The sequence below is a fragment of the Eriocheir sinensis genome, chromosome 11 (assembly GCF_024679095.1).
Source record: "Eriocheir sinensis breed Jianghai 21 chromosome 11, ASM2467909v1, whole genome shotgun sequence".
Classification (NCBI taxonomy): Eukaryota; Metazoa; Arthropoda; class Malacostraca; order Decapoda; family Varunidae; genus Eriocheir; species Eriocheir sinensis.
The window spans coordinates 11,200,391-11,225,103 of record NC_066519.1 but is presented as its reverse complement, the minus strand read 5'-3'; the positions used below and the strand labels follow the sequence as shown (position 1 = coordinate 11,225,103).

Sequence of the window (24,713 nt, the reverse complement as noted above, 5' to 3'; positions counted from 1 at the left end):
TGCAGAGTCTTGTTAGGGAAGCTCTGAGGTTGATGCGGAGGGAGTGGAATCTTGGGCAGTGGAGAAGGAGGTTTTCCGGTGTGTGTGTGGGGCACCATGGTCAGTGAGGGTCCTGGACCTATAGACACCATGTGGCTTTGCCAGTCCTGCCGTGTGAAGGTCGCTGCCTCTCACCAATGGAAAAAAGCCCAAACAGCAGCAAAAGGTCATCACACAGCACCATACAGCTGAAGCATCAGTCAAAGCCTCAAACAGTGCTGATGACCAAATCACTGAGAAGCCAAGCCGCCTGGAGAAACAAGTAAGTGATATCTGGGCAGACATGCTGAACTCTCCTCCTTCTAATTACCCTTTCCTAACTGTACCTTCTACAACTTTTAAGGTATTATTCTACTGTTTCAAGTCTGTCATTACGCAAAGCTGAATTTTATTTTAATTGGAAGACACACTCAACCAGTCACTATGTCATCTGTAATGCTGCCTGCTTGCCTGACTGGAGTGTCTGACTATTACTTTTGCCTTCCCTGCCCAGTCTAGACCGGTTGGTATGGCCCCACCAGGTGAGGATACTACCAGGTGAGAATGGCCCAACTAGTGAAGCAGGAAGTTGCAGTAGCCATAGAAGTGCACATGGAAGAGTTCTATGAGAGACAGAGACGTAGGGATTACTACCTTATAATTCACAGTGTACTGAACCTGAGGACAGTCTCACTGCCATGGACAAAGAAGACATCCAGACAGTCCAGACCATTGCTAGACAGTTCCTAGAAGTCAACAGAGTCAACAAAACACAAGCGTTTAGACTTGGTCAGAAAACTCGGCAAGGAACAAACAAACCCAGGCTGCTAAAAGTTAAAGTGGAGAATGAAAGAAGCTGCGGCCAGGTGCTGAGAAATGCCAAGAAGTTTAGGACTGAGCCGTGATACACACTCAACAGAGAGCAACATCTACATATCACCAAAACAACGCGAGGAGAACAACAATTAAGCTCCGCCTTGCACTGGTGATGATAACTGGATGATAAAAAACAGGAAGATTGTAGAAAACCCCCACCCAGTAGAGAGGGGTTGCTAGATGCGATCACCTTGAGCTGTATAAATGTAAATGATGTAGATATAGACAAGAAACTAAAGGATCTCACTAGAATTAGTTCTCACATAAAGAATTATGATAATGGTGTTAATTTTTCCCATGGTACAAATGGTTAAAAGTTCAATTCCTCACCCCCAAAATTGTCAGAATTAACCCGGTAGCAGCGGCGGGCCAAATTTGTGGCTTTACCGTTTAGCAGCGACGGGCCAAATTTGTGGCTTTACCATTTAGCAGCGACGGGCCAAATTTTTGGCTTTACTGTTTAGCAGCGACGGGACAAATTTGTGGCTTTACTGTAGCAGCGACGGGACAAATTTGTGGCTTTACCGTGTAGCAGCGACAGGCCAAATTTGTAGCTTTACTGTGTAGCAGTGACAGGCCAAATTTGTGGCTTTACCGTGTAGCAGCGATGGGCCAAATTTGTGGCTTTACCGTGTAGCAGCGACGGGCCAAATTTGTGGCTTTACTGTAGCAGCGACAGGCCAAATTTGTGGCTTTACCGTGTAGCAGCGACGGGCCAAATTTGTGGCTTTACTGTAGGAGTGACGGGCCAAATTTCTGGCTTTACCGTGTAGCAGCGACGGGCCAAATTTGTGGCTTTACCGTGTAGCAGCGACAGGCCAAATTTGTGCCATGATATAAACCCCCCAGAATAGATGATACATAATCTGATCACAAATGCTTTGATATATATTATGAAATGATTTGTGTGAAGTGTGATTTTTTCTCATTTTTCTCACTTGGAGGGACCATTAAGAAACATGATCCCTGCTGCTACTGGGTTAAGCACATTCAAGTGTATGTTAAACTGTGAAAGTATTAGAAACAAACTACCAGAATTCAAACACTTAGTTTTCTCAATAAAGCCATTCCTAGTTTAATTATTGATACACATGTCCACAAAATCCTGCTGAGCTATCTTTAATATTTTTAGAGCTAGCTCACAAGACATCCAATCATTTCCATGCATATTTCCTATTTTTTTCGTTCTGTCCCTGATATTCATGTGTGTTTGTGTGTGTTTTTCTCCGTTTGTATTTCATGTGCGTCACTGGGATTTTGTGTTTATGTGTGGCAACTATTCACGCACACACACACCAAACCCCGTAGAGCTATCTTTAATATTTTTAGAGCTTGCTCACAAAATGTCCAAACTTTTTCAGACCTGGCGGCCGCCAAGTTTTACCTTCCTGAGCTGTAGGTGTTGGTGATGCCAGGCTGGAACACTCCCCGCCCAGGGCTACGCCAACCTGAGAAGGCACTGCAAGACTATCCCTAGCTTATAAGGTATTGGTAGTAGTAGTAGTAGAAGTAGTAGTAGTAGTAGTAGTAGTAGTAGTTGCAAGCCAAGCCCTGTAGTAACTGTTTAGGGTTTTGTTAGGGTAGGTTAGATTTAGGGTATCTTCTAACACTTGACAGCCAGCACCTTATGGTATAAATCAATACAGAGTGACCTCACTGTATTGTATAGAAAGTCTCATTAGCAAGGAAGCATAGATGAATTTTCTGAGTCAAGACCTGTAGTAACTGTTTGGGGTTTTGTTAGATTAGGTTAGGTTAAGTTTAGGGTATCTTGAAGCACATGACAGCCAGCACCATATGGTATAAATCAACACAGAATGACCTCACTGTGTTGTATAAAATGTCTCGTTAGCAAAGAAGCATATATGAATTTTCTGAGTCAATCCCTATAGTAACTGTTTGGGGTTTTGATAGGTTATGTTAGGTTAAGTTTGGGGTATCTTCAAACACAGGATAGCCAGCACTTTACAGAATAAATCAACAAAGAACGTCCTCACTTAGTTGTATAGAAAGTCTCATTACTAAGGAAGCATATATGAATTATCTGAGTCAATCCCTATAGTAACTGTTTGGTATTCTCTGATAGGCTATGTTAGGTTAAGTTTAGGGTATCTTCAAACACATGATAGCCAGCACTTTACAGTATAAATCAACAAAGAATGACCTCACTTTGTTGTATAGAAAGTCTCATTAGTAAGAAAGCATATATGAATTTTCTGAGTCAATCCCTATAGTAACTGTTTGGGGTTTTGATAGGTTATGTTAGGTTAAGTTTAGGGTATCTTCAAACACATGATAGCCAGTACTTTACAGTATAAATCAACAAAGAATGACCTCACTTAGTTGTATAGAAAGTCTCATTAGTAAGGAAGCATATATAAATTTTCTGAGTCAAGACCTATAGTAACTGTTGTTTTTGTTATGTTATGTTAGGTTAAGTTTAGGGTATCTTCAAAAACATGATGGCCAGCACTTTACAGTATAAATCAACAAAGAATGACCTCACTTAGCTGTATAGAAAGTCTCATTAGTAAGGAAGTATATATGAATTTTCTTAGTCAAGACCTATAGTAACTGTTTGAGGTTTTGATAGGTTATGTTAGGTTAAGTTTAGGGTATCTTCAAACACATGATAGCCAGCACTTTACAGTATAAATAAAAAAAGAATGACCTCACTTAGTTGTATAGAAAGTCTCATTAGTAAGGAAGCATATATGAATTTGTTTGGTATTCTGATAGGTTATGTTAGGTTAAGTTTAGGGTATTTTCAAACACATGATAGCCAGCACTTTACAGTATAAATCAACAAAGAATGACCTCACTTAGTTGTATAGAAAGTCTCATTAGTAAGGAAGCATATATGAATTTTCTGAGTCAAGACCTACAGTAACTGTTTTGTTTTTGTTATGTTGTGTTAGGTTAAGTTCAGGGTATCTTCAAACACATGATGGCCAGCACTTTACAGTATAAATCAACAAAGAATGACCTCACTTAGTTGTATAGAAAGTCTCATTAGTAAGGAAGCATATATGAATTTTCTGTGTCAAGACCTATAGTAACTGTTTAGGGTTTTGATATGTTATGTTAGGTTAAGTTTGGGGTATTTTCAAACACATGATAGCCAGTACTTTACAGTATAAATCAACAAAGAATGACCTCACTTAGTTGTATAGAAAGTCTCATTAGTAAGGAAGCATATATGAATTTTCTGAGTCAAGACCTATAGTAACTGTTTGGGGTTTTGATAGGTTATGTTAGGTTAAGTTTAGGGTATCTTCAAACACATGATAGCCAGCACTTTACAGTATAAATCAACAAAGAATGACCTCACTTAGTTGTATAGAAAGTCTCATTAGTAAGGAAGCATATATGAATTATCTGAGTCAATCCCTATAGTAACTGTTTGGGGTTTTGATAGGTTATGTTAGGTTAAGTTTAGGGTATCTTCAAACACATGACAGCCAGCACTTTACAGTATAAATCAACAAAGAATGACCTCACTTAGTTGTATAGAAAGTCTCATTAGTAAGGAAGCATATATGAATTTTCTGTGTCAAGACCTATAGTAGCTGTTTGGGGTTTTGATAGGTTATGTTAGGTTAAGTTTAGGGTATCTTCAAACACATGATGGCCAGCACTTTACAGTATAAATCAACAAAGAATGACCTCAAATAGTTGTATAGAAAGTCTCATTAGTAAGGTTGCATATATGAATTTTCTGAGTCAAGACCTATAGTAACTGTTTTCTAATGTTATGTTATGTTAGGTTAAGTTTAGGGTATCTTCAAACACATGATAGCCAGCACTTTACAGTATAAATCAACAAAGAATGACCTCACTTAGTTGTATAGAAAGTCTCATTAGTAAGGAAGCATATATGAATTTTCTGTGTCAAGACCTATAGGGGAGAGCGGTGATGATTCGGACAGTGGGATGGTCCGGCCATAGCACTTATTGTAAAGTGTATGGGAGTGAGTGCCGCGAGATTTTGTGTGAATGTGCAAAACTTTGTTGCCTTGGCCCTCAAAGGGACAACCACGCCCTCAGAGCTGTTATTTTCGATGCAAGTCCTATTTTATGTTTTTTGCATCTCGTATGTAATATTTTCAGGGTGTGTAAGCTCACTCAACGTGCCAATTAGCGAGATGTAAATTATTTCGGACGCATGGCGATGCCGCAGTATTCCAAACACGATCACCCAGCTCGTGCTGTAAAAGGCGTGTGACCACACATTTGCTTTTTATAGAGTCGTGATGATTCGGACGGTTGATTTTTTCATGATTTTTATTAAATTTATATCAATTTAAACTTTATAGGTGTTGCAACGGTTATAAAAAGGTTACTTTGGTTGATTTATATTCAGATATTATGCTTGTGAGAAGAGAAGGAAGCCATAATACCAAAATTTTTGAGATATTTCTTGTAGTTCTCCTTTTATTTTTCTCCCCTCTAAATATTAAGAGGATACTTTTGTCCTTATACAAATGTTTTGTAGAAGATATAATCTTGTTTATTAGCCAATGAAACTTAAGTTATATAAATATTAAGCCGAGTATTATGAGTGTCCGTACCATCCCACCTCCCTTGCCGAACCATCACGACGGGTGGGGATGGTTGGATAGTTCGGAAACTTGTCTTTCGTCACCTACTTCTGAAAACTGGAAATAGCTACGAGTGTCATATTAGCAGCCTAAAGAGCCAAATGATGGAGGAACATTTTGAAATCAACAAAATTACACTACTTCTTAAACTTCTTTTTCTAAAAATATTTTTCTAAAAAGTGTCCGAATCATACCGGCTCTCCTAGTAACTGTTTTGTTTTTGTTATGTTATGTTAGGTTAAGTTTAGGGTATCTTCAAACACATGATGGCCAGCACTTTACAGTATAAATCAACAAAGAATGACCTCAATTAGTTGTATAGAAAGTCACATTAGTAAGGAAGCATATATGAATTTCTGAGTCAAGACCTATAGTAACTGTTTGGGGTTTTGATAGGTTATGTTAGGTTAAGTTTAAGGTATCTTTAAACACATGATGGCCAGCACTTTACAGTATAAATCAAGAAAGAATGACCTCACATAGTTGTATAGAAAGTCTCATTAGTAAGGAAGCATATATGAATTTCTGAGTCAAGACCTATTGTAACTGTTTGGGGTTTTGATAGGTTATGTTAGGTTAAGTTTAGGGTATCTTCAAACACATGATAGCCAGCACTTTACAGTATAAATCAACAAAGAATGACCTCACTTAGTTGTATAGAAAGTCTCATTAGTAAGGAAGCATATATGAACTTTCTGTGTCAAGACCTATAGTAACTGTTTGGGGTTTTGATAGGTTATGTTAGGTTAAGTTTAGGGTATCTTCAAACACATGATAGCCAGCAATTTACAGTATAAATCAACAAAGAATGACCTCACTTAGTTGTATGGAAAGTCTCATTAGTAAGGAAGCATATATGAATTTTCTGAGTCAAGACCTATAGTAACTGTTTGGGGTTTTGATAGGTTGTGTTAGGCTAAGTTTAGGGTATCTTCAAACACATGATAGCCAGCACTTTACAGTATAAATCAACAAAGAATGACCTCACTTAGTTGTATAAAAAGTCTCATTAGTAAGGAAGCATATATGAATTTCTGAGTCAAGACCTATAGTAACTGTTTGGGGTTTTGATAGGTTACGTTAGGTTAAGTTTAAGGTATCTTCAAACACATGCCCAGCACTTTACAGTATAAATCAACAAAGAATGACCTCACTTAGTTGTATAGAAAGTCTCATTAGTAAGAAAGCATATATGAATTTTCTGAGTCGATCCCTATAGTAACTGTTTGGGGTTTTGATAGGTTATGTTAGGTTAAGTTTTGGGTATCTTCAAACACATGAGAACCAGCACTTTACAGTATAAATCAACAAAGAATGACCTCACTTAGTTGTATAGAAAGTCTCATTAGTAAGGAAGCATATATGAATTTCTGAGTCAAGACCTATAGTAACTGTTTGAGGTTTTGATAGGTTATGTTAGGTTAAGTTTAGGGTATCTTCAAACACATAATGGCCAGCACTTTACAGTAAAAATCAACAAAGAATGACCTCACTTAGTCTCATTAGTAAGGAAGCATATATGAGTTTTCTGTGTCAAGACCTATAGTAACTGTTTGGGGTTTTGATAGGGTATGTTAGGTTAAGTTTAGGGTATTTTCAGACACATGATAGCCAGCACTTTACAGTAAAAATCAACAAAGAATGACCTCACTTAGTCTCATTAGTAAGGAAGCATATATGAGTTTTCTGTGTCAAGACCTATAGTAACTGTTTGGGGTTTTGATAGGGTATGTTAGGTTAAGTTTTGGGTATCTTCAAACACATGAGAACCAGCACTTTACAGTATAAATCAACAAAGAATGACCTCACTTAGTTGTATAGAAAGTCTCATTAGTAAGGAAGCATATATGAATTTCTGAGTCAAGACCTATAGTAACTGTTTGAGGTTTTGATAGGTTATGTTAGGTTAAGTTTAGGGTATCTTCAAACACATGATGGCCAGCACTTTACAGTAAAAATCAACAAAGAATGACCTCACTTAGTCTCATTAGTAAGGAAGCATATATGAGTTTTCTGTGTCAAGACCTATAGTAACTGTTTGGGGCTTTGATAGGTTATGTTAGGTTAAGTTTAGGGTATTTTCAGACACATGATAGCCAGCACTTTACAGTATAAATCAACAAAGAATGACCTCACTTAGTTGTATAGAAAGTCGCATTAGTAAGGAAGCATATATGAGTTTCTGAGTCAAAACCTATAGTAACTGTTTGGGGTTTTGATAGGTTTTGTTTGGTTAAGTTTAGTTTATCTTCAAACACATGATAGCCAGCACTTTACAGTATAAATCAACAAAGAATGACCTGACTTCGTTATATAGAAAGTCTCATTAGTAAGGAAGCATATATGAATTTTCTGAGTCGAGACCTATAGTAACTGTTTGGGGTTTTGATAGGTTATGTTAGGTTAGGTTTAGGGTATTTTCAAACACATGATAGCCAGCACTTTACAGTATAAATCAACAAAGAATGACCTCACTTAGTTGTATAGAAAGTCTCATTAGTAAGGAAGCATATATGAATTTTCTGTCAAGACGTATAGTAACTGTTTGGGGTTTTGATAGGTTATGTTAGGTTAAGTTTAGGGTATCTTCAAACACATGATGGCCAGCACTTTACAGTATAAATCAACAAAGAATGACCTCACTTAGTTGTATAGAAAGTCTCATTAGTAAGGAAGCATATATGAATTTTCTAAGTCAATCCCTATAGTAACTCTTTGGGGTTTTGATAGGTTAAGTTAGGTTAAGTTTAGGGTGTCTTCAAACACATGATAGCCAGCACTTTACAGTATAAATCAACAAAGAATGACCTCACTTAGTTGTATAGAAAGTCGCATTAGTAAGGAAGCATATATGAATTTCTGAGTCAAGACCTATAGTAACTGTTTGGGGTTTTGATAGGTTATGTTAGGTTAAGTTTAGGGTATCTTCAAACACATGATAGCCAGCACTTTACAGTATAAATTAACAAAGAATGACCTCACTTAGTTGTATAGAAAGTCTCATTAGTAAGGAAGCATATATGAATTTTTTGAGTCGAGACCTATAGTAACTGTTTGGGGTTATGATAGGTTATGTTAGGTTAAGTTTAGGGTATCTCCAAACACATGATGGCCAGCACTTTACAGTATAAATGAACAAAGAATGACCTCACTTAGTTGTATAGAAAGTCTCATTAGTAAGGAAGCATATATGAATTTCTGAGTCAAGACCTATAGTAACTCCTTTGTTTTTGTTGTGTTATGTTAGGTTAAGTTTAGGGTATCTTCAAACACATGATGGCCAGCACTTTACAGTATAAATCAACAAAGAATGACCTCACTTAGTTGTATAGAAAGTCTCATTAGTAAGGAAGCATATATGAATTTCTGAGTCAAGGCCTATAGTAACTGTTTTGTTTTTGTTAGAGTTTGTTAAGTTTAGGGTATCTTCAAACTCCCTTCCTTGCCCATTCCCTTGAGGTCATTTCCAGCAATATTTATTTAGCAAGAGAGCTTGTAATATGGTCATAGCTTCCTTGTGCTTGTAAATTGTATGCCTTTCATTTTTTCTTCCTACTTTTCTCTTTAATCTCTTTCCCCTCCTCCTCTTTCTTATCTCTCTTCATAAAACGAGTCACGGCCACGTCCCTCCACCCCGCCCGTGTAAATAGACGCCGTGCATCGCAACAAACCTGTAACCATGATCCCGCAAGTACCACCACCTCTATTACCAAGCCTCTAGATAACTTAAAAATCCTTAGTTTCAATGCGCGTAGCCTAAGAAACAAATTTGATGAACTGAGATGTCTTGCTTTAACAGAAAATTTTGACATAATTGCTATAACCGAAACATTTATCGACACCACAAATATTGATTTAAGTTCCGAATACAACATAGATGGCTACAGACTCTTCAACAAAGATCGTGTAAACCGTAGAGGCGGTGTCGTCGCCCTTTATGTCAAAAGCTATTTGCAACCCGCTGACAAAACACCGGGAAACAGTAACGTTGAACATTTGTGCGTGCGAGTAAACATTGCAAAAGTCAATTTAAATATATCTGTCACCTACAGACCTCCCGGGCAATCACTCGATGACGACCTTGAAATGTACAGCGTCTTAAGGCAGTCACTTAATAACAGCGACTCACTGATATTAGGAGACTTTAACCTCCCCATATCGACTGGCGACACTGTCAGGTACAGAAGGCGAGTCACATAGAATGATCGAATTTCTAGAAGAAAATTATCTAAGCCAAATGGTTTCTGAGCCAACTCGACAAAATAATATACTCGACCTTGTTATAACGACCCAAGATAACCTTGTCAGTAGTGTCACGGTAGGAGAACACCTCGGTTCTTGCGATCATAAATTAGTGCGCGTCAACATTAAAGCTCAATCATCAGTGACTGAAAATAAAGTAAAGGTGCCCAATTTCAAAAGAGCTAACTTCGTAGAAATCCGACAAAAACTAACAGAAATACAACTATCAGATGACGGCAACGTAGAGGAAGCCTGGCTACCCTTTAAAAATCACTTACTCACTCAGCAGAACACATTTGTCCCCTTGTGCGAAGTAATTAACACTAATAAAAGCCCACCGTGGTTTAATAGCGAAATTAAACAATCATTCAATGATAGTAATTTTTTTTACAGGATAACGTAAGAACAAAGCACGCCCGAGAACATTAGACTTTATAATGATGCCAGGCGACGAGTAAAAAGACTAGTATGTCAGGCAAAGCGTAGATATGAAGAAAATATTGCAGCCAACTGTAAAAATAATCCGAAATCTTTCTTCAGTTACATAAACAACAGAAAGGCGATCAAAAGTGGTATTGGACCTTTAACAAACAGCGACGGTGCACTAGTGACTGACAGCCAACACATTGCAAACCTCTTAAACACTTACTTTTCCTCGGTGTTTAATACTAACAGTCTTCCTCTCGCTACCACCAACACCAGTACTATTGTAAATCTCGAGCATGCATTGCCTAATTTTGAAATAACAACCGATGAAGTCCTTAAAGCTCTCCATTCACTTAAAACAAATAAAAGTCCTGGACCTGACAAAGTATATCCAACTCTGCTGAAAGAAACGAAGAGCGAAATACTCTCCTCCCTCACAACCGTATTCAATATGTCCTTGCGACAAGGCATCGTCCTTCGGATTGGAAAAAAGGCTAACGTGACACCGATTTTCAAGAAAGGAGACAAAAAGTACCAGGTAATTACAGGCCCATTAGTCTAACTTCGGTTGTAGGTAAGCTACTTGAGGCATAATTAGAGACAAAATTGTGAGTTACCTTGAAAGCCACTCATTGATTGGGGACTTACAACATGGCTTCGAAACAAAAGATCCTGGCTATCAAACCTATTCAACTTTTATAACGACCTCTTCACTGTTTATGACGTAACCAAATCACTGGACGTAGTCTATCTTGATTTCCAGAAAGCGTTTGATAAAGTCCCGCATCATAAATTACTTTACAAATTAAAGCAAATAGGTATTGACGGTCAAGTAAACCAATGGATCGCGAATTGGTTGAGCAACAGACAAAAAAGAGTAGTGATTGACGGATATAACTCAGAGTGGGCGCCTGTCACTAGTGGCGTCCTCAGGGCTCGGTCCTTGGCCCAGTGCTCTTCATTATTTACATCAACGACGTGGATGTTGGACTCAATAACCGCATTAGTAAATTTGCAGACGACACAAAGATTGGTAACTCGGTTCTCACTGACGAAGACAGGCAAAGCCTCCAAGAGGATTTGCACACAATTTCAGCTTGGTCGGATAGATGGAGATGCCCTTTAACGTAGACAAGTGCCAGGTCCTTCAAGTTGGAACGAGGAATAAGAAGTTCGAATACGAAATGCGCGGCGTTAAACTCAAAGCGTTCAATGCGCCAAAGACTTGGGGTCAAAATCGCGTCAAACCTCAAATTCTCACAGCAATGCATCGATGCAGCAAATAAAGCGAACAGAATGTTGGGCTTCATTAAAAGAAACTTTGTATTCAAGAATAAAGATGTAATACTCCGCTCTACAACAGTTTAGTCAGACCCCACTTGGAATATGCGGTACAGTTTTGGTCTCCCCACCATGCAAAGGATATTGCTAAATTAGAAGGTGTTCAGCGTCAAGGCAACGAAAATGATCCTTCCTTGCGCAACAAATCCTACGAAGAAAGGCTTTCTACCCTTAACATGTTCTCTCTTGAGAAACGTCGCCTCCGAGGAAAATTGATCGAATGTTTTAAAATACTTAATGGTTTCACGAATGTAGACAGATCAACATTGTTTATGATCGATGACAGTCTGCGCACGAGGAACAATGGCGTAAAACTCAGATGTAGACAAGTAAATTCAGACTGCACCAAATTTTTCTTCACCAACGCTAGAAAAGCGAGAATGGAATAAGCTTCCACCATCAGTGGTCCAGTGTAACACGATTGACTCCTTCAAAAATAAGCTCGACCGTCACTTCCTTCAACTTAATATCAACTAGAGTAGAAGTGCAACGTTTTGGAGTCTTCTGATTAATGTAAAATCACTTAGGTTTAAGGACAGACCATCAAGTCTGGACCATGGGGTCTGTGTGGTCTGATTTTCTATGTAAATCTATGTAAATCTTCCTCCTCCTCCTCCTTCTGAGAGAGCGTGGGTTCGATTCCCGGGCAGAGTGGAAAAATTTGGGCGGCTTTTCTGATACCCTACGTAGGCCCTGTCCACCCAGCAGTGTACCAGGTATTAATCTGGGGTTGTGTCCTGTCTCCTGAGGTCTGTTCCCTTCTCCTATAGTTCCTTCCCCTTCTGTCTCTCTCAGGCATATGACCATAGATGTTGCGCCCACTAAACCAAACTTTCCAACTTTTCCCTTCTCCTGTAATTCCTTCTCCTTCTGTCTCTCTCCGGCATATGACCACAGATGTTGCGCCCACTAAACCAAACTTTCCAACTGTTCCCTTCTCCTATAATTCCTTCCCCTTCTGTCTCTCTCCGGCACATGACCACAGATGTTGCGCCCACTAAACCAAACTTTCCAACTGTTCCCTTCTCCTATAATTCCTTCCCCTTCTGTCTCTCTCCGGCATATGACCACAGATGTTGCGCCCACTAAACCAAACTTTCCAACTGTTCCCTTCTATAATTCCTTCCCCTTCTGTCTCTCTCCGGCATATGACCACAGATGTTGCGCCCACTAAACCAAACTTTCCAACTGTTCCCTTCTCATATAATTCCTTCCCCTTCTGTCTGTCTCCGGCATATGACACAGATGTTGCGCTGCCCACTAAACAAAACTTTCCAACTTTCTCCTCCTCCTCCTCCTCTTCCTGTAGTATGTTGATTTGCCTGCATGAATCTCGCTACTGTAAGACCTGCATATAAGATTTGGTTTGGCATGTTGGTAAATAGTCTGATGTCCTCAGGGATGGCCCGAGCGGGGGGTGGGTGGGGGGGGTCACCCCCCTCCAATGTTTGGTCGGAGTTGGTCAAAAAGTCCTAGTGAGTTGGTCAAAAATTTGAGGTTTTTTTTTTATTTTTTTTTTTTTTGGCAGGAATGGCCACAGGCGGGGAGGGATCAGGGAGCATGAATGGCCCGACTGCGTTATTCGGAACTGTATACTGGCTCAGTATCATCACTCTTGAACCAGCCTCCTGCAGGGGTTAGCGCTGGCTATGTTTGGGTGATCCTCCAAATCCTTCCATGCACATTATGTGCTCCAGGTGGAGTAGATGGTGACATGTGGATAGCTTTAAGACACTCGGCAGTGAATAAGGGTTTGCCTGTAGACTGTAGTAGGGCTGGAACTCGGCACCCCGAGAACGTAACCACAACACGCTCACCACTCACCCACCTCACTGCTTTTATTTGACCATCTGAGGTCACCTCAGATGGTCAAATAAAAGTTTAAGGGTTTTTTTCTTTTTATTTAAGAGAGTGATGGTCCAGGAGGGAAGCCCTGGGAACAGTGGGAAGGGATCAGATCAGGGTCCATTCGGAGAGCAGGGATGGTCCAGCCGGAGCCTCAACTCCGGAGCAAGTTCACCTGCTCCACTAACGACAAACCCCTTGAGCCATAAGCCATTACTGGCAGTGGCAGCAACACAACAGTAACAATATCAACAAATGACACTTTAGACAAGGGCATGAATGACTTAATGACCCTGGGAGAGCAGCCCTCATGACCAAAATTATTATACTCTTAAATGCAAATGAAAAGCATCTGAGACTCATAAATGTCCCTACTTAGGCCTTAAAAATGCCCCTAAAAAAGGTGAGTTTTAAAAACCCCCCCGCTGAGTGGCTCGCTTCGCTCGCCAGTTTGGAGTTGGTCATAAAATGACTGAGTTGGAGGTGCATTCCCTTCGGGCCATCCCTGGATGTCCTTCCTCTGTACCACACCTTCTCCCTCACTATGTTGGGTGAACTCCTAACCTCCTCCTCCTCCTTCTCCTCCTCCCGCCTACCTTCCTTTCCATTCATCTTCCTCCTCCTCTTGTCTGCTTTTCTGTTTATCTCTCTCCTCATCCTCACCCTCCTTTTCCTTCTCCTCCTACACACACACACACACACACACACACACACACTCTCTCTCTCTCTCTCTCTCTCTCTCTCCCCCCCCCCAATGTGTTTGTGTGTGTGTAGTATTCAGCCAGTGGTCTGCTGGTGGTTCCCCAGCCAGCCGTTCCCCTAGGGAATGAGGTCGGAGCTAGTACTGACCGATCTTCGGGTAGGGCTGAGACCACTTGCACACACCCACACACTGGGAAAGGGAGGTGACAACCCTCAGCTTACAGTCCGTACCTAATCTGCTGCTTAGGTGAACAGGGGCTACACGTTAAGAGATACGCCCACTGCCTCTCCAACGCCCGAGATTCGAACCAGGGTCCTCCGCGTTGTGAGAGTGGCGCTTACCAACTACACCACAGTGATGTGTGTGTGTGTGTGTGTGTGTGTGTTGTTCAGTGACAGTGTTGCACACGTACAAACACACACACGACCGTTTCCCCACAATCAGCATTTATATCAAAACTTTTTTTCCAGGTCCGCCTCTACTCCGCCGGCCTCTCCTGGACAACGACGCCCTGCCCTTGACGACCCTCGCGGCTGACTCCGTCGACATCTCACTGGCCCTGAAGGGAAGTGAGTTCCGGCCATCTTTGTTTGTCCATCCGTATGTTGGAAAGCATCCCTCAACTTCAACATCAACTTTCTCCACATTCTGCTAACTTAACGAAGCTCACCTTACACTCAAAAATAGCTTGACCTTCCTTCTTTCCAACGCTACTTCCGTTTTCTCTTTAGCCCTTTCCAATTCTCCACAATCTCCGTTTTTCCCAGGCAAGGTGCATGGCTCGCACTCCCATCAAGACAAAAATTGAAAGCCTCCCTCATCTTCAAGCTCAATTTTCTCCACTTTCCCATAACTTCACATAGCTCACCTTATACCAAAAAAATAGCTTAACCTTTTTACTTTACAATGCTACTTTCATTATTTTCCTATATTTTCTGATTTTCCTGCAATAACAGTTTTCATCTAGCAAGGTGGGTGGGGCACAACTACTTATGTGAAACGTCCCTCAAATTCAATGTCAATTTCCTCCACGTTCCGCTAATTTAACCTAGCTCACCTTATACTAAAAAATAGCTTAATCTTTTTTCTTCCTAACGCTACTTTCATTTTTCTCTTTACCCCTTTCCGTTTCCTCACAATCTCTGTGCACAGCTCGCACTCCCACCAAGAAAAAAATTTAAAACATCCTCCAAATTCAAGCTCAATTTTATCCACATTCCCCTAACTTAACCTAGCTAACCTTACAGCAAAAAAAAAAATAGCTTAACCTTTATACTTTCTAACGCTACTTTCGTTTCCTCTTTACCTCTTTCCGTTTCTCCACAATTTCCGTTTTCTCCAGGCAAGGTGCACAACTCGCTCTCCCACCAAGAAAAATAATTGAAAACCTCCCTCAATTTCAACCTCAGTTTTCTCCGCTTTCCCATAACTTAACCCAGCTCACCTTACACCAAAAAAATAGCTTAACCTTTCTACTTTCCAATATTTTTTTTTGTTTTCTCTTATCCCTTTCCATATTTTCACAATCTCTATTTTCCCCAGGCAAGGTGCACGGCTTGCATTACCACCAAGAAAAAAAATTGAAAGCATCCCCCAAATTCAAGCTCAATTTTCTCCACTTTCCCCTGACTTAACCTAGCTCACCTTGCACCAAAAAATAGCTTAACCTTTCTACTTTCCAATGCTACTCTCATTATCTTTCCATATTTTCCCGTTTTCCTGCAATAACAGTTTTTATCAAGCAAGGGGCACAACTACTACTTATGAGAAAAATCTTGAAACCTCCCTCAATTTCAACTTCAGTTCCCTCCACGTTCCCCTAACTGAACCTAGCTCACCTTATACTAAAAAGTAGCTTAATCTTTCTACTTTCCAATGCTTCTTTCAGATTCTCTTTACCCCTTTTCGTTTTCTCACAATCTCCATTTTCCCCAGGCAAGGTGTGTGACCCACTCTCCAACCATCCATCCAAGCCGTTTATCCTCTCATCCATCCATCCATCCATCAAACTATGCATTCATCCATCCATCAATTCACCCATACATTCATATACCCACCCATCAAGTCATCCATCCACCCATAGTTGATGGATGAATGGTTTGATGGTTGCATGGATAATTTGGTGGATGAATGAGGGAAATAGTGGGTGGATGGATGGATGGGTGGATGGAAGGGTGAGTGGATAAACGGCTTTGTGGGTGGATGGTTAGAGAAGTGGGAATCTGGTGGAAGAGCAAGCCGTGCACCTTGCCCGGGGAAAACGGAGATTGTGGGAAAATGGAAAGGGGTAAAAAGGAAACGGAAGTAGTGTTGGAAAGTAGAAAGGTTAAGCTATTTTTGAGTGTAAGGTGAGCTACGTTAATTTAGGGGAATGTGGAGAAAATTGAGGTTGAATTTAAGGGATGATGTAAAAAAATTTTCTTGGTGGGAATGCCAGCCGTGCACCTTGCCTGGGGAAAACGGAGGTTGTGGGAAAACGAAAAGGGGTAAAGAGGAAACGAATGTAGTGTTAGAAATTAGAAAGATTAAGCTATTTTTGAGTGTAAGGTAAGCTACGTTAAGTTACGGGAACATGGAGAAAATTGAGGTTAAAGTTGAGGCATGTTTGAGGACCTTCCAGCTGCGTTGCCAGATTACTGTACTTGGAGCATTGTAGTTTTCGGCTTCTCTGATTGACAGCTATTGAAAAAAAAAAAAAAAAAACATCAGTAATTAACCAGTTCAACACTAGCTACAAGTGAATCCAGTTGTTGGGGGAGGAGACAGCCGTGGGGTCGGAAATTGGCAAGTCTAAAAGGCTGAGCACGACAGTCTGGCAAAGGCATAACCAGGAGAGAACACACACACACACACACACAAGCAACCTGCCTTATGAAGAAAGATTGCTGAGGCTGAACCTCTCTACATTGGAAAGTAGAGGTTTAATATCGGTGTATAGGGTGATGAATGGCCTGGAGAAATTGTATAGAGATGACCTTTTGATAAGAGAGAAACTTAAGAGGAAATGGAATACTGTTGAGGAAAGGAATTTGTAGAAGAGACATCAAGAAGAACAGCTTCCTGCAGAGATGTGTGGGGGTCTGGAGAGGGAAGTGGTGCAGGCTAACTCAATAAGCGCATTTAAGGCCAAATTAGACGGAAGTACTTGGAAAGACAACTAGGTAAATGCACACTTGTTACACACCTCTTTCCATTCACAGGTGAGGTGCCTGGCCAGCAGCAGAAGCTCAAGACCTTAGCAGCAGAGGCAGGACGAGCCAAGACTTGCCCAGGACCAAGAATCATAGTAGTAACAGTAGTAGTAGTGGTATGATGCCTACTGCTTCCTAACTACTGTTATTATTACCGCTGTTCAGGTTTTCCTCCTCTCTGATATCCTTCCCTATTTTTATACCATTTTGCCATAGCTCCTCCTTTATCTCTTCTGCTTCTCCTCCTCCTCCTATAACCTTCTCACTGTTCATTTCCTTTCCTCCTATAACCCTCTCTTTCCTTTCCTTACTGTTCATTTTCTAGATTTTCCTCGTGCTCTTCCAATTTCCCTGTTCCTGTGTTCCCCGTCCTGACAAATGTTCTTCCCTCATTCTCCTTCCCTGCATCCCTTCCTTCCCTCCTATAGGACTTTACCGCTCCATTTCTCCTCCTCCTTTTCCATGTTCCCCATCTCGAGTTTCCTTCCCTTCTCCCATTCTGCTCTTTCTCCTCCTCTATGATTTTGATGTCGAGGAAACTTAGATTTTTTCATTTCATATATCTCTCTCTCTCAGGGGGAAGACTTACACATTTATTTTTCTATTTGATTTATTTATTAACATATATTTCTTGATACATTTTATTGTTCTCCTGATCTCCCTCACACACCATGAATTCATAGCAAAATTGGACAGAAACAGATATGAAGACAACAATACATGTTTGGCTCAAATCAAGTGTATATACTAGAACCAGGTAAATACACACTACTAACAGGGAGCTTATGCTAAGGGTGGTGTCGCTTCAGAGAGGGAGAGAGTAAGGGTCTCATATATGTGTCTGGGGGGCATGTGTCTGTGGGGTTTGTAAACATACTGTGGGGGACATCCTGTGGGGCCTGTGAACTGTGGTGTGGTGAGAGAGAGAGAGAGAGAGAGAGAGAGAGAGAGAGAGAGAGAGAGAGAGAGAGAGAGAGAGAGAGAGAGAGAGCAGTCAATTTCCAGACCACCAGTAAGTAAATTCAACCCACATAGATGCAAAACATCAACTTGGGTTATTACTAGAGTGAAACCATTTTAGTGAGTCCTTTGAGGCCTTCACTCCTGCAGGTGCCTTCCTGCCCTCTGCTCTGCCACAACACTTCCTGTCGACAACACATGACAGGACTGCGTGGCAGGGGAGGAAAGGACCTGCACAAGCCTAATGGACTTACTAAAATGGTTTCACTCTACCAATACGAATATTATTACTGCTGCTGTTACTACTACTTCTACTGTTATTTATGCTACTACTACTACCACAGCTTCTTCTACTACCATGACCATATATATACAAGTAATTCATCACTTTCCAGGTATGTAAAAAGACATCTGGCTCTGTAAGTGAAAATAAAAGTTCTGTAATAATTTCCTGAGATTATTAGTACCCTTGCTTCTTGAGGAGACCTTGTTTGGGAATGTTGAGGAGAAAGAGTGTGATGGAAGGGAGATCCTGCGTCCTCCCCTGAAGGCTGTGTGTGTGAGTCACTGTGTGCTCACACACACATGCAGGACACTCCCATATACAACCCTTACTTAGCATGATCTACATATCCATCTGATCCACACATCCATGCTGATCTACATATATCCAGCATAAGGAGGACATTTCAATCCCTGGTTAAGTTGTCTATGCTTTTTGAGATACTCTGGGAAAGACCTGCTATGGGTATGCAGAGTTTACAGGATTGATTTACATTTCTTTGTCACTTAAGAACAATAATAAAAACTGACCCCAGAGCTGGTTATTTAAGACTTTCCTCCCGTCAGTACATTATATAAACATTAATATAAACCACTGCTGTGTTGTTCCCTCATGGCAAGCGCTGGTCAGCTCCACAGCACACATACCGTCAACAGCAAGGACCTGAAGGATTGGTCAGCTCCACAGCACACACATCATCAACAGCAAGGACCTGAAGGATTGGTCAGCTCATCACAAGTTGGACAATGCATAAAACTGCATACATTCTACCAAAGATGGAGTATTAGCTATTCCAATACCCTGTTTGGGTGTATTCAAATACTGATAGAAATCAAAGTATTGTCATTTGTATTCGAATACAAGGGAAAAGTATTGATATTCTGTGAATACTTCCAAATCTCTAATCCTAAATAAGAGTGGTATTTAAGGTAAGTGTGATGCCTCTACTGGTCCTTTTACTGTTGCCTAACAGTACATCATCAAGGAGGTACTCTTCAATGGAAAGTGTTCATCAATGTGTTCAGGAATACTTTCATTCCTATTTGTATTCAAATCAAAACCATTTCAGTGTATTTGTTGGACTTTAAAGTATTGGAATGTTATCCCTGACATGAAGGAAGGATTGGCAAAGCTGTGCATTCTTTTACATTAAAGGAGGAAGTTGAGGCAGAAACATCTGTTCCAAGCACAGATGGGGTGTCTTGGAAGGTGGAGCTACACACAAAGGCCTCTGTATACCCGCTCTACACAGCAAAGGGAAATACTGCTTTTCGGCCGTCAAATATATACAAAGGTCACACCCAAGAACAACATTTTCCAGTGCCCACACGTCACAGCTGAAGGGTTAAGTCAGATCTTGCTCTAAGCCAAGGCAAATAATTCTTCCTCTGGCCAGTATTGATCTCTCATCTCCGTCTTCATCCCTTTCCCTAACTCTGCCATGAGTGATTGACAGTTTATTGCTGCAGGTAAACAACAAAGGAGGAGCCTGCCATCCCAGCCCCAGGCAGTGTGATGGTACAACTATGTACTGACATATATATATATAGGCACCATGATATCAAAAAGATACAATGGTGGGTCACAAGGGGCACCCAGGAACTACAATCTGGGGGCAATTGCAGGATAAAAAAAAGTGGCTGTCAGGATAATGATGGTAATGTTAGCACTCCCAATAACAGCTGACTGGACCCAGACCTTGTCCACAGCCATGAGATTTTGTATTTTATTTATTCATTATTTTTATGAAAGGTATAGTAAGAAGAGGAAGTGTCTCAGTGGTGAAGGTGCAGGTGGGGGAGAAGGAGAGACAGTCCCCGGCCTTCAGAGCTTTACCTTAACAGTCCGTCATGTCAGTCAGCCCCAGCATGGCAGCCTCCTCCAGGCAGGGTGTTTGTGTGGGGTAGGTGCCTGGCCGGGCATTCCTTCTGCCAATGCTTCAGGACAGCCGTGCATCTGTACAAAGCAACCAAATGTCACTCTGTATGCAGCAAGATCAACTTACACAAAAAATATTGTTACATGAATAACTTATATTTGATTGTAGGTTGATATCCATGGTCCCTGAGCCCTGAACTGTGGATTTCCTACCAGAAGACATCACCAAGCTACAGGAATGGAACAAAAAGTGGCTGCTACAATTCAATGAAGAAAAATGTGAAGTCCTGCACCTTGGGAGGGGATATCCAGCACACCAATACCACATGGGAAACACTCCACTATCCACCACAGAGGCAGAGAAAGACCTGGGAGTGTATGTTACCAGGCTACCAGTGAAGGGATATCCAGCACACCAATGCCACATGGGAAACACTCCACTACCCACCACAGAGGCAGAGAAAGACCTGGGAGTGTATGTTACCAGGCTACCAGTGAAGGGATATCCAGCACACCAATACCACATGGGAAACACTCCACTACCCACCACAGAGGCAGAGAAAGACCTGGGAGTGTATGTTACCAGGCTACCAGTGAAGGGATATCCAGCACACCAATACCACATGGAAAACACTCCACTACCCACCACAGAGGCAGAGAAGGACCTGGGAGTGTATGTTACCAGGCTACCAGTGAAGGGATATCCAGCACACCAATACCACATGGGAAACACTCCACTACCCACCACAGAGGCAGAGAAAGACCTGGGACTGTATGTTACCAGGCTACCAGTGAAGGGATATCCAGCACACCAATACCACATGGGAAACACTCCACTATCCACCACAGAGGCAGAGAAAGACCTGGGAGTGTATGTTACCAGGCTACCAGTGAAGGGATATCCAGCACACCAATACCACATGGGAAACACTCCACTATCCACCACAGAGGCAGAGAAAGACCTGGGACTGTATGTTACCAGGCTACCAGTGAAGGGATATCCAGCACACCAATACTACATGGGAAACACTCCACTACCCACCACAGAGGCAGAGAAGGACCTGAGAGTGTATGTTACCAGGCTACCAGTGAAGGGATATCCAGCACACCAATACCACATGGGAAACACTCCACTACCCACCACAGAGGCAGAGAAGGACCTGGGAGTATATGTTACCAGGCTACCAGTGAAGGGATATCCAGCACACCAATACCACATGGGAAACACTCCACTACCCACCACAGAGGCAGAGAAGGACCTGGGAGTATATGTTACCAGGCTACCAGTGAAGGGATATCCAGCACACCAATACCACATGGGAAACACTCCACTACCCACCACAGAGGCAGAGAAGGACCTGGGAGTATATGCTACCAGGCTACCAGTGAAGGCGAAATCCGTGCCAATCACAGCAAACGGGTTAATGAACCTGAAATGAAAAGAATTATAGGCATTTGAAAAGCAATAGATCGCTCGAGTAGGACCTGTCTACACTGTTTGATACAAGGTTGTTTTTTGTGAGCTTGTATGCTGTATTATCCATGCAGATCAGAATGTTTGCGATTTATAAAGACTGAGTGGTTTTATTTTGTATACATAAACATTCATATATATCATTGAAAAATCAGCTTGGGTATCTATTTCAAGAGCTGATTTTCATGTATTCAAGGAGGCACAGGTGCCACATCTGTCAAAAGTTCCGCTTTGTTGGTGGACAGATGGAATGAAACAAGACTATAGTTGGTCACCATAACACACCGCCCAAATGCTCACTCATAAACTGTCCCTAAATTGCAGTCTGATGCACACACCAACACACACACACACACACACACACACAGGAGTTACAGTGACAGTGGTGATAAATGAAATACTAAATAAGTGGTAAATGAGCTGGTGCTGAATGAGTTGGTAAGCTCCTGAACCCAACATAAAATATTACAACAAAACTTCCTTGTGCTGCGTTTAGAATTTATTCATTTATTTTTTCCAGCAAGGCAGACCAAGGGTAGCAAGGCAGACTAAGGGCAGCAAGGCAGACCAAGGGCAGCAAGGCAGACCAAGGGCACCAAAACAAGGAAGCAACAAAAAAGAAAAACTTGTTACTGCAGAGAACATGGTTCAGTTTGAGGCTTGCAATGACTCAGAAGCTTCTCACAGTGTGCTGGGGACTGATATAAGAAAGAATGAAAGTTTAGCACACCACACCCTGGGAAGTGTCTGGGATTAAGAGGAAAAAACTGTTTTGAATATATCAGTTTGAGGCTCACCACGACTCAGAAGCTTATCGCATTGTGCCGCCACGGAAACAGCACAATAGGCATATATATATATATATATATATATATATATATATATATATATATATATATATATATATATATATATATATATATATATATATATATATATATATATATATATATATATATATATATATATATATATATATATATATATATATATATATATATATATATATATATATATATATATATATATATATATATATATATATATATATATATATATATATATATATATATATATATATATATATATATATATATATATATATATATATATATATATACTCAACAGATTGTATGACTGGGCGGATAAATGGCAGATGGAGTTCAATGTAGGGAAGTGCAGTATTCTGAGTGTAGGTAGGAACAACCCCTCACATAACTATTGCTTAAATGACACTCTCATAAGCAGGTCTGGGTGCGAGAGGGATTTAGGAGGGGGGGGGGGAAGATTGCTCCCTCTTGCACGAGGGAGCACGGGCCTTTGCCAAAGGCAGCCCGTAGCAGGGGTCTTAGTGAGCTCTGATCTCCGTCCAAGGGCACAATGCATTCAAGCTAGAAATCGAGCTAATATAGGGTACTGGAATTTATTTCAAGGAGCGTAAGTAACAGAAGCCCCAAAGTCTTCTTCAAACTATATTTAGCATTAGTTAGACCTCATCTTGACTATGCGGTTCAGTTCTGGTCACCTTACTATAGAATGGATATCAAAATGTTAGAATCGGTGCAGAGGAGGATGACTAAGATGATTCAGGGGTTGAGAAACTTGCCATGCGAGGAAAGACTCAAACAGTTAAACTTGCATTCTCTAGAAAGGTGAAGGGTGCGTGGAGACATGATCGAGGTTTATAAATGGATGAAGGGCTTTAATAAGGGAGACATTCATAAGGTTTTGTTGGTAAGAGAACCGGGTAGGACACGAATTAATGGGTTTAAACTGGATAAATTCAGATTCAACAGGGACATAGGCAAAAATTGGTTTACTAACAGGGTGGTGGATGAGTGGAATAGGCTTAGCAGTCATGTGGTGAGTGCCAACACAATTGTCACATTCAAAAATAGACTAGATAAATTCATGGACAGCGATATTAGGTGGGGTTAGATACACGGGAGCTTAGGGTCAAAGGAGCTGCCTCATACAGGCCGACCGGCCTCTTGTAGACTCCTGCGTTCTTATGTTCTTATATATATATATATATATATATATATATATATATATATATATATATATATATATATATATATATATATATATATATATATATATATATATATATATATATATATATATATATATATATATATATATATATATATATATATATATATATATATATATATATATATATATGAGTGATTTTAAAGTTTCTGTCTATATATATATATATATATATATATATATATATATATATATATATATATATATATATATATATATATATATATATATATATATATATATATATATATATATATCCTGGTGAGTGATTTTAAAGTGTCCATAGGTTAGTTTAAGTTTCTGTCCTGTAAGTGTGAGCACAGTCAAGGATACATACTTGTTCAATACTTGTTTGTGGTTGGTACAGGTTGGTACCAGGTTTGGGACAGACAGAGTTGCCTGAAGTTGTCCTGCCAGCATATTATATTATTACCATACAGAAGAATACCTACTTTTATTCTGTTACTGTTTGGTTGGTTGGTGACCATTATGATACATTGCCTGACAAGTTACTCAACACTAAAGGAGGAGGATTTTTTACCTAGTAAAAACATACGGCAGGTTGGCAACATTACCGCAAGGATTAATTGATCTCAGTTGTCAGTTCATACTTATAAATTTATAATAATGTAGGATCTTTTGGGGGGTATACGTATACCTTATAAAGGTATGAAGGCAGCCTACCCCATCCTCACCTGTATATACCTTATAAAGGTATGAAGGCAGCCTACCCCATCCTCACCTGTATATACCTTATAAAGGTATGAAGGCAGCCTACCCCATTCCATCCTCACCTGTATATACCTTATAAAGGTAGGCT

The 24,713-nt window shown here is 40.5% G+C and overlaps 1 protein-coding gene and 1 long non-coding RNA gene across 7 annotated transcripts; one reads left to right on the top strand and one right to left on the bottom strand.

Annotated features, from left to right (window-relative positions):
* Window positions 1–18,234, top strand: LOC126996825 (uncharacterized). Its single transcript, XR_007751628.1, has 4 exons — window positions 1–301; window positions 2,256–2,379; window positions 14,523–14,621; window positions 17,253–18,234. It is a non-coding gene; the product is annotated as an uncharacterized LOC126996825 (long non-coding RNA).
* Window positions 18,172–24,713, bottom strand: LOC126996824 (uncharacterized). 6 transcript variants are annotated; one of them, XM_050857686.1, is made up of 6 exons: window positions 24,231–24,713; window positions 21,426–21,794; window positions 21,030–21,227; window positions 20,832–20,930; window positions 20,323–20,732; window positions 18,172–19,198 (listed from the first exon to the last, which is right to left on the bottom strand). In XM_050857686.1, the coding sequence occupies exons 1-5, from the start codon at window positions 24,311–24,313 to the stop codon at window positions 20,483–20,485; spliced, it is 999 nt and encodes a 332-aa protein (XP_050713643.1). In that variant the 5' UTR covers window positions 24,314–24,713; the 3' UTR covers window positions 18,172–19,198; window positions 20,323–20,482. The 6 variants fall into 6 exon arrangements, 3 of the variants coding, with proteins under 3 accessions (XP_050713643.1, XP_050713642.1, XP_050713644.1); XM_050857685.1 differs by having other exon boundaries at window positions 20,323–20,930; XR_007751625.1 differs by lacking the exons at window positions 20,832–20,930; window positions 24,231–24,713 and having other exon boundaries at window positions 21,426–22,698.

Coding starts and splice junctions, on each gene's coding strand:
- LOC126996824 (XM_050857685.1), bottom strand. CDS start 24,313: ATGCTGGCAGGACAACTTCAGGCAACTCTGTCTGTCCCAAACCTGGTA. Junction 21,228..21,425: donor CTGGTAACATACACTCTCAG/GTCCTTCTCTGC, acceptor ATACACTCCCAG/GTCTTTCTCTGCCTCTGTGG. Junction 20,931..21,029: donor CTGGTAACATACACTCCCAG/GTCCTTCTCTGC, acceptor ATACACTCCCAG/GTCTTTCTCTGCCTCTGTGG.